Source organism: Prionailurus bengalensis, chromosome B4 (genome assembly GCF_016509475.1).
Source record: "Prionailurus bengalensis isolate Pbe53 chromosome B4, Fcat_Pben_1.1_paternal_pri, whole genome shotgun sequence".
Lineage (NCBI taxonomy): Eukaryota > Metazoa > Chordata > Mammalia > Carnivora > Felidae > Prionailurus > Prionailurus bengalensis.
Genome location: NC_057358.1, coordinates 79,517,800 through 79,530,886, shown reverse-complemented (window position 1 = coordinate 79,530,886; position 13,087 = coordinate 79,517,800). Strand labels below are relative to the sequence as shown.

At 41.9% G+C, this 13,087-nt stretch overlaps 1 protein-coding gene across 1 annotated transcript in view; it reads right to left on the bottom strand.

Moving 5' to 3' along the window:
* Positions 1 to 375: 375 nt before the first annotated feature.
* Positions 376 to 13,087, bottom strand: part of SP1 (Sp1 transcription factor) — a 45,218-nt gene continuing 32,506 nt past the window's right edge. The window contains exons 5-6 of the mRNA XM_043564073.1: positions 11,272 to 11,471; positions 376 to 10,873 (exon numbers count right to left, since the gene is read on the bottom strand). Coding sequence (XP_043420008.1) covers positions 10,560 to 10,873; positions 11,272 to 11,471 — 514 coding nt within the window. The 3' untranslated portion in view covers positions 376 to 10,559. The remainder of the gene's footprint in view (positions 10,874 to 11,271; positions 11,472 to 13,087) is intronic.

The window sequence follows — 13,087 nt, the reverse complement described above, 5'->3', positions numbered from 1 at the left end:
TTGGAGGCCCAGCTGAGAACCCTGTGATGCCTGACTTCAGACCTCTGCCCTTTGCTGACCCTGGAAGAAAGTGCTGGATCCTGTCAGTCCTTCTTAGGCTGGAAACGAGAGTGAGGTCAACTGAGCCATTTGGCTGTGCCCAAGATCTCTCTAACCCTTATTTTCAGGGCTTGGATCTGTAGCTCTCTGGGCAGAGGCAGGCTTCACAGACCATACTAAAGTTGACCTCAGTTTCCAAACTCAAGAATCAGAAAGCAGTTATATAAAACTTCTCAGAGTTTAAAAAAGTCACATTGAAAAATGGGAATAATGGTAAATTTTATGTTACCAAAAATTTTTAAATCATATGGAGTCATACACTGAACAAAATCACTATTATTGAGAAGGTAACAAACTTTTATTGAGCACCTATGTGCTATGGCACAGCTAGGGCTATGCATTTTACAATCATCTCATTTTCCCATTGAGCTATTTATTATTATTTTCACTTTACAGGTAAGAAAGCTAAGCTTAGGTAACTTGCCCAAGGTCACTCTGCTAGGAAACAGAGCTAGGATCTGAACCTAGGTAAGTCTGATTCCAAAAGCCCAGGCTCTGTTCTTTACATTATGTCATGAGGCCTGAAAACAAAAAATTCAGCAGTAAAAAATATTTCCATTTGATACAGTGTTTGAATATTTGAATTTGGATGGCTGAGAAAATGTACACCATTCATTACCTGCCAGCAGGCACTAACTAGACAAGGAGGGTCCAGTTCAAACTATCGCCACCAGAGGTCAGCAGACATAGGAGAAACTCAGGATGCTTCCTGGGGGCAAAAAGGGCCAGCCTCCTCTGAGGACTAGTATCACATCTCCTGTATCTACTAAACTGCAGAGACTGTAAAACGTGAAGGGAGAGCACAGGGTATACAGTGGGAACGTCAGCATGGAGATGGAAGAAGTCTATGGTTTGTGGTGCAATAGGAGACAGGAGTCCAGCTCCACCAGACTCTTCCCCAGAGTAAGACATTACAGTAATAGGTAATCATTTCCACATCTGTGAGCAGTTGGCTCCCATGAGAATTAGAGTCAGAGGGGACCGGTTCCCTGTTTTCCTAGCCTCTGTCCCCCTGGTGGCTGCCTAGAAACCTTTCTGGCAATGGTCTGGCTTAGACCAGGAATGAGGCTGTAACTCTTTTTTTTTTTTTTTAAAATATATTTATTAATGTTTTATTTATTTTTGAGAGTGACAGAGAGAGAGAGAGAGAGAGAGAGAGAGAGAGAGAGAGAGAGAGAATGAGAACAAGCAAGGGAGTAGCAGAGAGAGAGGCAGAGGATCCAAAGCGGGCCCTGCACTGACAGCAGAGGGCCCAATGTGGGGCTCAAACTCACGAACCGTGAGATCATGACCTGAGCTGACGTCGGACACCTTACCCGACTGAGCCACCCAGGTGCCCCAACTCTTTGATTCTGGAGCCTTTCTCCTGGGGACCCTGCATGAAGGAAGGAAAGAGTAAAAGCTCCAGTAGTTGTGAAAGAGCAACTGGAGGAATGACGAGGGCCAGAGGCAGATAGACAGCTGCCCATCCCTCCCTCCGACCTCCTGGGAGTCTGCAGGGCCCTGCCAGTGAGATGGAATGTTGTACTTAGTTACAGCGATCTTCCTTCACCAGCTCCCAGATCAGATAAGTCTGGGGGTGGGAGTGGGGAGGTGGGCAGGCAGGAGTTGAAGATCAAATAACTTCTTGTGTCTGGAGTGTCTCAGGAGACTACCTCCTCCAGAGGGGAACAAGGCAAGGATCAGGCAGGAAGGCAGTCTCCTCACCCAAAGCCTTGGATAACTACTCCTTTTCAAAGACAGAAACATTCCAGCCAGGTTTATGAGGTGAGGTGGTGATAGAAGGGGTAAGAATCTGAGAGCTGAGGGATTAGGAAGGTCCTAAGAAAGAACCTCAGTATAGAAATAAAGTCTCCCTGGATTCCACATACACAAAGATCTTCATCAGGATCCCGATTCAAGTCTGCAGTGGCCCAGTAAGTTACCTGTGACCCCCATGTCTACAGGGCTAAAGTGAGTTGTTTATTCACTTAACTCAGAAATATCTATTCTGTTGTTTTGTTTTTTTTTAATTGAAGTAATCCCTACATCCAAGGTGGGGCTCAAACTCACGACCCTGACATCAAGAGTCTCGTGCTCTTCCAACTGAACCAGCCAGGCGCCCTTAGGTCTCAGTCTTAAAAAGGAATTTCACTAGGTGCTGGGTCTACAAAGAGATGTGTGATTCCTGCTCTCCAGGATCTCAGAGTCTAGAAAGGCAAGAAGATACATCAACAAGCAACCAGAAAATTACATGTCAGACTAGGGGTATGGGCAAGGAGCTATATAAGGAGAAAGATCAAATAAGTTAATTCTGTCCAGGGCAGACAAGGGAAGAAAAGTACCTAGAGGGTGTGTGTTGGGGGCAGGGAGAGTAAGCAGGAGAAAGGGGTATGAGATATGAAGAAGAAAAGCACCCTAGATTGGAAAGGTTTTCAAGTTTCTATCAAGGAGACTAGACTTCTCCTAAAAGCAAAAAATTTTAGGGAGGGATTTGGTGGCAGTGCGGAAGATGGATGATTGGCTCGGGGAGACTAGAAGCAGGGAGATCAGTTATGAGACCTGAGCACTAGCCAAGGTGAGTACTAGAACAGTGGAAATAAAAAGAGAAAAAGTTGAGATACACTGTATTGGTAATATTGACAGGATTGGTAATCAAATGAATGTTGGTATTTGAAAGAGAATTGAAAGATGATTCTGAGGTTTCAAGTATAAATGATCAAGGGGTAGTAACACTGTTAAGTGGGATGGGGAATATAAAGGATTATTTCCCCGTCTTACATGTTCATTTTGAGTTATCTGTGGGACATCCAGATGAAAATGTCCTGTAAGCAGTCTGCCAGGTTGAGAGAAAAGGTTGGGCTTAAAATTTGGGATAGCTGAAGAGTGGATACAACTTGTTTAAGGGGGTGAAAGGCAGAGTAAGGGAAAGGACACACGACAGGGACACCAACATTTAAGGGACAGAAGTAGTTATGAAGGAGACAAAGAGTCAGAAAGGCTGAAGGAGAACGAGGAGTTATTAGCCCCACACTCCAAGGGACCAGAGCTCTGAGATGCACATGGTTGCTTCTTAGTAAGGTCTAAGAGGCAAAGGACTGAAAGACCACTGGAGCTGGCAACAGATCGCTGACGTTTCTAAGAAACAATTTCGTAAATGATAGGTGCTGAACAAAGTGGCCTGAGGGGTGAATAAAAGAGAACTAAGTGTAAACTACTTGCACTAACTGTGGCAATCAAAAGAGACTAGATCTGAAGTTCACAAGTGGAAGCAGAAGGACAGAGGGACAGATAACATGCTTACAGGGTGACAAAAGGGAACCCAGGAGAGACTGAAGATGAAAGGGGAAAATATCATCAAAACAAGTGAGGTTGAGTGCACAAATGGCAGTGCTGGCCTTGCAAAGGCAAACTGTTTCACTCCCAAGAAAAGATAAGGAGGTAAACTAGTATCAGTGACTGTATAAATGTAGGGAAAGGGAAGTAAAGAAATTCATCATCTCCGTGTAATAGGAAGTAAATCATCTGCTAAAAAAATGGGGTCAGGATTGGGAAACCTGCAATTAATGGTGTCTCTCTTTCACCTGACTATGAAGTACTTGATGGCAGGACCTGTCATTTTTTATCCTCAAACTAGGTTAGTACCCAGGACACAGTAAGGGCCCAATACATGTTTACTGAATGCATAGATGACACAAATATTAAAGGCCCATTTAGAGCTACAAAACCAAAACAAGAGCCCAAAACCAAAAAATCCTCCCCCGCACCATTAAAGTCAAATGTTAAAATGTTGTATCGCTAATGGCTACATAAGGAAATCCAATGGCTGAGTTTAGCCACGGCTGAGTGACTGACAAAGCAAAGGTAGTCAAATGAACACAATTGACTGAGAATGCTGGTAGCCACAGTATAAACAAGTGACCAAGGATTCTTGGATAGGTAGGAAGGGAAGTGAAGCCATAGGCTGTTGGGAAGTGGAAAGACTGTCAGAATAACTTCAATTTCAGTTTCAGATGGGGCCATAATCTAGATTCGATCATGTGAGACACAGACTGGTATTAATTGATGTAAAATACGTTGGGGCTACATCTTAGTTTCTAAATACCATTCTCCAATAAAGAACTAAGGGTCCTTGGAGAAATGGCTGATCCTAAGGCTAGGACAGGGAAAATACAAGATAAACATGAAGCATCTTGTACTTCAGAAAGTTCTTTAAAAAGTGCTCAAAAAGTAAAAGGATGTAGATGTATCAAAGAGACACAGGAGCCAACCTGAAAGAGCTCCCAATGGTCAAAGCTGGGACAGTTTGAGCAATGAAAATAATATAGTACCGAATTACAGACCAGGTCTAAAATAAATATACATTGAGTACATACCAATATAAATTAATAGTGAGAGGAGAAAAGACCGTTTTCTCACAGAATCCCAAATACTCTACATAGATACTATTTCCACTAGGAAGGGAAACTTAATTCCTACCAACTCCATTAAGGGTGGGCGAGATTTACTGACTTGCTTCCAAAGAATAGGGAAAGAAAAACAGTGGAGAAATCTGACAAACATTATCTTAACCAAGTGATGAAGACTATCATCAGTAGGGTCATGTGGCTATGACCCTTGATAGGACGTGATGAGGACATTTCACATCATTTCACCTGTGTGGTGTTTCTTCCAAAAACCTATAAGCTCAAACTAATAATGACAAAACATCAGAAAAATTCAGATTGGGGGATATTCTACAAAACACTTGGCCAATACTCCCAGACTGTCAAGATCATGAAAAATAAGAAAAGACTAAGAAATTGTCACAGACCAGAGGAGACTTGGGAAGAGTATCAGCTAAAGGCAATGTAGCATCCCAGAATGGATTCTGGAACAGGAGGACATCAATGAGAAAATGTGAAACCCATAGAGCCTAGGGTTAGCTAATAGAATGTACCAGTGTCAGTTTCTGAGATTTGACAACACAGAATATTTACAATAGAAAAAAACTGGGTAAGGAGTACATGGAATCTCTCTGCACTATCTCTGCAACTTTCCTTTAAATTTAAACGTATTCCAAAATAAAAAGCTTATACACACCAAAAAAAAAAAGAGGTTGGGCCTGCCCCGTTTCTCTTGGTCCTCCACATTTCTATGTACTCATGGTACATTGATATGGTCATGAAATTGTTTGCCTGGGAGTTAAGTGTAGGGCAATTGTATTAACATGTATGACGGCACAATGGTGTACCTGGAAACCTTTGTTGGGTTCAGTATATGAAATTACAACCATATTTCTCCCCATTCCCACCCTGTCAACACACCAGAGACGTGGCTTTTTATTAAAAAAACTTTTTTTTAATTGGTTTACAAAGGAGCTACAGACTACATTGAAACTAATCTTTGTACAAAAAAGGCAAAAAAAAAAAAAAAAAAAAAAAAAAAAGCCCCAAAACACCCAGAGACAAAAGGTGGGGGAGAGACAAGAAAGGAAGATACAAAAGAGCAGGAAGAAACTGAAAGACAAGAGATTAGCATCATACATACATAAGATCAGGGGGGAAAAAAAGAGCAAGAGAGATGAGAGTGCATTTAGAAGTATTTCCCCACACAGCCCTGGTGATAATCAGATTGGAATCAACAACAAACACAGCATGAGAATATTAAGAGATTTAAAAAGGCAACAGTGGTATGGAGACTGGTTATCGCCAGTGTTGAGAAAGAGAAACCTGTTGTAGGCACCGGAGACTGGAGCACTGCCCCTCCCTCCCAGAGGATGACAGACCCGGGAAGAGGAAGCAGGCCCTGGGGCAGCTGCCATTGGTGTGTGTAGAGATGGTCTCCTCAGGTCAATCTCAGCATATTATCCCCATCTTCCCCCCAGAGTCTTTGTACCCTAGACTCCAGGTGAGGGTACAGGACGTCATTGGGAGGAAAAGGTGAAGGCCTGCCCTAGTCCACACCGTTCAAGAGCAGTTGCTGGGAGAGTGGAGGGCAGCGTAGATAAAGCCCATTCCCCTGTGGAGAAGGCACAGTGTAATTCCTGAAGGTGAGACAGAGGAAAACACACACCCCAGGAGAGGTATCAACAGAGTCCTCACCACCTGCAGCCCCAGCTTAACCCCATTTGTTATGTTTTTTGATACTGAAGGGAGTTGAAGGACAGATCACCACACCTCTTCTCACTTAGCAGGGACAAAGAAGACTGGGGATGTCTGACAATAAAGAAAGAGGAAAATAGGACAATGTACTCATTTCTCTCAAATGAACGTGGTAGAGGAAATCTTCCTGGGTTTGGGGACGTCAAACTGGAGAAGACATAAGGGAGGGATGAAGCCAGGGACCCCCTTTTTTTCCCCTTGCCTAGCCTTCAATCTAAGGCAAGTGAGCCAAACTGGAAAGGAATTTAAGCTTAAGGCTGTTCAATGTCCTCCCGGGGGCTGGTGTTTAGGGAAGGCAGACAAAGAAAAGAAACAGGTCAACCTCAAAGCTGGTCTGCTCATCCTCCTAGAAAAGGTCTGTACCCCAGGAGGAGAGCCAAGAGAGGCACCAGAGAGAACACATGCTCCCAAACAAAAGTAATAACCTGCCCACATTTTATCAGCAGTTTTCAAAAGCAATGTTTTCCGGGGTTGGAGAAATGCCATATCCTCCTCCCTTTCCCCAAAACTACTGCTGCCACCTTTCATCCTTGCATATTAAGTTACTGGCTCTCTTCTAAGGGAGATGAAACTCTGAGATTTCACATTTCTCTTCCCAACCCTAAGAGGCTACCCAGCTTTGAATAGGGAGAAGGAGAGCTATGCTAAGGGCCCCTCACTTGAGGCAGCTAGACCATCCTCATTTCCTTGGTACTGGGATCTCCAAAACTTGTTTGGTCTGATCCCAAGGTCCAAAAGGCATCAGGGTACTTACAATTGAATGAAACTCTAAGCGAGTAGCACCAGGGCTCCCCCGAAGTGTAACAGGGGCCTGATTAATACCCCCAGAAGAACCCCTCAAAAAGTATATAAATTTATTGCGTCCTAGCAAAGATCTGCAGCTTCCAGTATTCACACAGTGTGAAGATATTAACAATACAAAATATATTCTGAAAGTCAAACATCTGCAGTTCATAGTGCTTTCTCAGATTTGTTAAAAAAAATACAATGCTTAGTTTCCTATATAGGATATACAAAAGCAAAAAATATATATATATATATGTATATAGTAGAAATAAATCAACCAGCCATAGTAATTTACAGCTTTTGTCTCTAACCCTCCCCCAATCATAATCTTTACCCCACACTTCAGTCTATATTTTCTGGGATCAAGAGTTCTGTGTTCTATTTATTCTGAATCAGGCTGAGAAATATCCATTAAATTGCATTCTGCATAGCACCCACAAACAGGGTGCTAGCTGGGAGGTCCCTGAAGGAAGATGGTGTGGGTTGTTACTGCTATGGGTTAAAAGTGAGACAATCAAATGACACACAGATGAATGTGTATGGACTGAAAGGACAACCTGAAAGGACAATGGAATGAGTGCTTTAATATTACCAGTCCTCTGGGCATCTCCTGCCTCACAGGCTTGGTCATTTAACATTTTTAAATAAAAAAGCAACTCATGAAAGGTATTTGAGAATATACCTGTCAGTTACATTGATTTCTGCTGGCCAAAAAGTTCAGGGAAAGGATTTTCAGCAGTAAGCTCCCGTCTTAAGGAATGTAGGCTCCTCACTCCCTGTGGAAAAGACTGAGCAGCCCCCTGCTACTGGGAGACAAGAGCAGAAGCTGCTTCAGTTTGGGGGCCAAACAAGATACTGGATCTGGAGCCTCCAAAAGGGTATGTGGAAAGAACTATGTATTCACTTACAACAAGGTTAATGAAGGGGACTGAAGGTAAACCAGCATTCCATCCCAGAGAAAATAATCACCAAATAACCTTCTAAACGCTTACAAGTCCTCAGCATCATTAAGCTAGTTTATAGCAAATAATTTCATACTGGGGAAGATTCCATTCTTTGAAATGCTCTAGCAAAATACTGCACGCTCCAGTGAGTTATACTGCCCTTTTCCTCCAAAAGATGCCTATATACATGATTACAGATATAAAATAATAGGTTGAGTTCTGCCTTTCAGTGGGAATAAAGGGTGTGTGATAAGTGGCGGGGCATGGATGACTTTTACTTCAGTATTAACAGAATTTGATCTGGGGAAAGTTTCTCGCAATAGTTCCTGAGTGTATTAAGTCTGGAGAGGAAGGACCAAATGGAGTGAACTACTGTTCAGGATATTAACAGTTATTGTATTTCAGGTTAAACAACAACACAAGCTTACCCAGACACTAATTTGGATAGATTTTATATAAAATATATAGAATCATAGCATCATCTATTTGTAGTCAAGGTAAAAAGATTTATGAAAGAAACTAGGACTCTGCTATAGATCTGGATGTTGGTTTTTTTTCAAACACAAAAATAGTTTCTTTTTAAAAAGTGCAGTAGAATATCCCCCATTCATAATTGTAGCTAATTTAGCATAAGCAAAGAAATGACCTCAGGAACATACCCAGGTTTTAAGACAGATTTCTAGGTAATGGGCCTGAAAGGCATTTTGAGCTGAATTTGATTTATTTTCCAACAATTTCAAATATAATTTCTCATCTGTGTGTAGATATATACAGGCACAAAACACACTCACACACAGTCATACACAAACACTTCATTTTCTATCAGATCAGGGCAATTTTTTATTGCAGGTCTCTTTTAGTATAGGCTAACAGAAAACCTATCCCCAATCTAACAGATTACACACATACACACAGCCATTTCCACACTTCCTCACAGTGAAAAGCTCTCTGACAGATACCAGAAGGTCAAGAGAGACAATGTTTTAATGGCTGGGCCTTGAGGACAACTCTGGTTGCATTTAAGTCTCAGTGCCAAATGCACTAAGAGTTCCCTGCCGCTATAATTTTTGGATCAGTCTCTTCAAGAATCAGGCCATGGAGAAAGCAGGATGGTGTCTCCCAATCTCTCCTATAAACCACAGTGGTAAGACAAGATTTCTTTTTGTTCTGGGCTGTTGTTCCCATGATCGTGTGCTTCCTTTTCCCTTAGGAACCACCCAAGGAAGAATTAAGAGAAAAGATCAAAGAACCACTGCCTTGCCACGGGTACAGACTCTGGAACTCTGCAGAATGGAAACCTGGAACAGATTTATTGGCTGATGCTCCTTAATAACATGAGAAAGAAACTACCAGGGATGTTCAAAAGAGGAAGTGCATTTCCTTTCAGAATGTGACCTCAGAAACCCATACCAAAGCTTAGACCTACTTTGGAAGACAGCTGTACAAAAGTCCAAATACTCCACTAATTCCTGAACTGGACTACTCTGAGTCACTTCCACTTTTGAGCGCATCATTTTCCTATTGAAAGCCCCTACATATTATTTGACCACTTTTGACAGTTTATACAAATTGATCCCAGATTATAACCTTTAAAGGGTCTCTTGTACAATTCCACAGAAAGACTTCTGACTCTTGATGCTTACAGCAGCTGATGAGAAGAGGTGCCTTTGACTCTCCAGCGCCAAGAGGGTGCCTGCGTCAGTAGTAGTTTTGAACACTCTCTCCACAGCTACCTCAAGCATCAGCCTGGGCTTCAAGGCTCTCCATTCTGCTGCTGGGACCAAGAACCTTAAAAGGTTGACAGAAGTGCCTCATCCAGGGATCATTACCAAAATACGAAGCAATCAGGTGAGAGAAAGGGAGACAGAAAGGTTGAGTCAAGAAAGGAGTGCAAGAAGCTGATCCCAAATAAAAAGACAAAATTAAGAAAGGAAAAACATTATGTATGTGTATATAAACTAAAAGCAGAGCATATGAATGCTTAATCTGGTGGGAAGCCAAGACAACATCTCTAGAAAAGCTTGATGTGTCACAACAAGGCTCAGCCATAGGGAAATAAGGCAATATAAAAAATGACCAAGGTATTTTGGTCACAGAATGGTCTCCTTCCTCCTCCCAGCCAACCCCTGCAAATGCATCTCTATATATCTTTTATATATATATATATATATATATGTATATATATATAATATAGAATCTGGTTTTTTTTTTTTGTTAAAAAGTATTTCAATGATCATATATATTTATCAAGGCATGATGGCTTTAGGAAAGGGGGGGGATCCATCATGGGGGAGCTGAGAAGGGAAAGGCAGGAAGGGGAGGCTGGGGTAAGAAGTATAAGAAACTGTTTGGGGTCAAACAAATGCCCATCAAAGGGTGGCACCAACAGAATTTTCACTAATGTTTCCCACTTCAAGGAGGTACTGATGATATAGGTGGGTGCCAGGACCCCATCTCTTCTCTTGTATCCCTCCCCCAAATTCTTCCCACCACCATGCATTTTAATGCCTCATGGCTCTCTTTCCCACATGTCTCTTGGACCCATGCTACCTTGCATCCCAGGGTTGATGGGTATGGCCCATATGTCTCTGGCCCCGGGTGCCTGATCTCAGAAGCCATTGCCACTGATATTAATGGACTGCAGATCCGCCACCTGCATGACGTTGATGCCACTGTTGGCAAGACGGGCAATACCCTCTGGACAGATGGCCTCCATGGCTACCATATTGGTGGTAATAAGGGCTGAAGGGGTGGCAGTGCCACTGCCTTCTGAACCTGCCCCACTGTCCAGGGGCAAAGTGCCCACACTCAGGGATACACCTGGGCCTCCTTTCTTATTCTGGTGGGTCTTGATATGCTTTGACAGGTGGTCACTCCTCATGAAGCGCTTGGGACACTCAGGGCAGGCAAATTTCTTCTCACCTTGGTAAAAGAAAAGAAGATAAGAAACAGACATCTTAGGAAATAGGATTACCTTGTCCAATTCATGGCTTTCAAACTATATTAGAATATTAGGCAATCTTAAGAAGGTGATAAAAACAATAAAAATCCGTTAAGTATCTTTTTGGGGAAGGGGAAGAAAAACAGGTACAGGTCAAGCAGTACTCAGAAAGGAAGGAACATAGCAAAAAATAAGGCAGAAAATCCCACTGAAAACCTAACTTCTTCCTTCTTAAACGTTTTCCAGATTAACTCTAATTCCATTTATGATCCACACATTCACTTTCAAACTAAGCTGTTCAGAAATTTTAGTTATTTCATAGATGTATTTTGTGTCTTTCTATTCTGATCTATTACTATTTCTCTGGGCTCCTACTCACCTGTGTGTGTGCGTTTGTGTCTCTGTAGCTCATCTGAACGTGTAAAGCGCTTCCCACAGTATGACCAAGTACACATGAATGGCCTCTCGCCTGTATGCCAGCGCAAGTGTGCCCGTAGGTGTGAGGTCTTGCCATATACTTTCCCACAGCCTTGGATGTGGCAAATGTGCTGTTTCTTTTTGCCAGGATCCCCAGAGCCCCTGAAAATAAGAACACAACTATTCATCATGCATTCCAGAGAGAAAAATTAAAGAATCCCAGTGTCAACAGGTTATTACCTGACGCCCTCAAAAACTAACCCAAATTTTTACTTTAAAAAAAGGCTTCTTGGGGCGCCTGGGTTAAGTGCCCAGTCGGTTAAGTGTCTGATTCTTGGTTTCGACTCAGGTCATGCTCTCATGGTTTTGTGAGTTCGAGTCCCAAGTCATGATTTCATGGTTTGTGGGATTTAGCCCTGTGCACTGTCAGGACAGAGCCTCCTTGGGATTCTCTCCCTCTCTCTGCCCCTCCCCTACTTATGCACGCTCTCTCAAAATAAAAAAAACTTAAAAAGAAAAAAGGAAAAAAAAAAGGCTTCTCTTTAGTATCAAAGGAAAAACCTTTGGTTGATTCTGAGTCTTAATACTCAAAATTCAAGTTTAAGTTTCCTTTCTACTGGATATTTACTCTTCCCTGTTTTTTACTCCTTAATCAGTTTTGATGTTTGATGTTTGTGGGTGACTTGGAAAGTCTGTAAGGCATTTTCCTGTATTTTTCAGGAAGTTTAAGTCTCAATACAAGCATTTTCCATGGGAACTACTGTGAACATGGTGATATTTTGGCTGGGACCTTACTTAAGGAGCAAAGCACCTAGTGGAAAACTTTAAAGAAAATATAATGGTTTACAACTATAAACTTATCTCCTAAAATAAAGCTCAAGAGCCAAATGGTAAATATTAAAAGCTGGAAATCTAGAGCACTATCAGGGACTTCAGTGGGAGAGAAAGATGGGCTGTATAAAAGTTAAGACAGGGGAAAAAAAATCCTAACTAATTCAAGGTATATTTTAAAAAATGCATAACATATATACATATATATATACACATACACATATATACATGTATGCATATATATATGTATATACATACACACATACATACATATACACACACCCACACACCCAATATGAAGCAGTTCCTAAGCTTCTCTCAGCAATCAGTTCTGAAATGTTTTTGCCAAACCAATTTGTTCCATGTGTGATCCATTAGTGGGCATTGGGGAGATTTCCAGGGACTTTTCTTGGGTTTTAACAGCACATATTAGCAGGGGGAAAAAACCATAACGGAAATGAAATCACATGTAGGTAGAAATCAGAGAACTTACTTCAAAAATTTAAATCCACTTTAAGCTTTGTTAGAAGGAAACTACTGTACCCAGTGCTTATTTTTTTCTTCTAAAGATTTTATTATTTTTAAGAAATCTCTACACCCAATGTGGGGCTTGAACTTAGAATCCCAAGATCAAGAGTCACACACTGCACTGACTGAGCCAGCCAGGCACCCTCAGTGTGCTTTTGATGCAGGTGTTTCCTGTAACATATGGTTAACCTACAAAGAACTCAAATTATTTTTGGTTTTGGTGCTTTTCTCATTTTTGTATTTATTTATTATTTTAAATGTTTGAGAGAGAAAGAGAGAGCGCGCGAGCTTGCACCACACAGGGGAGGAGCAGGGCGGGGGATAGAGGATCTGAAGCAGGCTCCGTGCTGATAGCAGACAGCCCCATGAGGGGCTCGAACCCACAAACCATGAGATCACGACCTGAGCCAAAGTTGGAC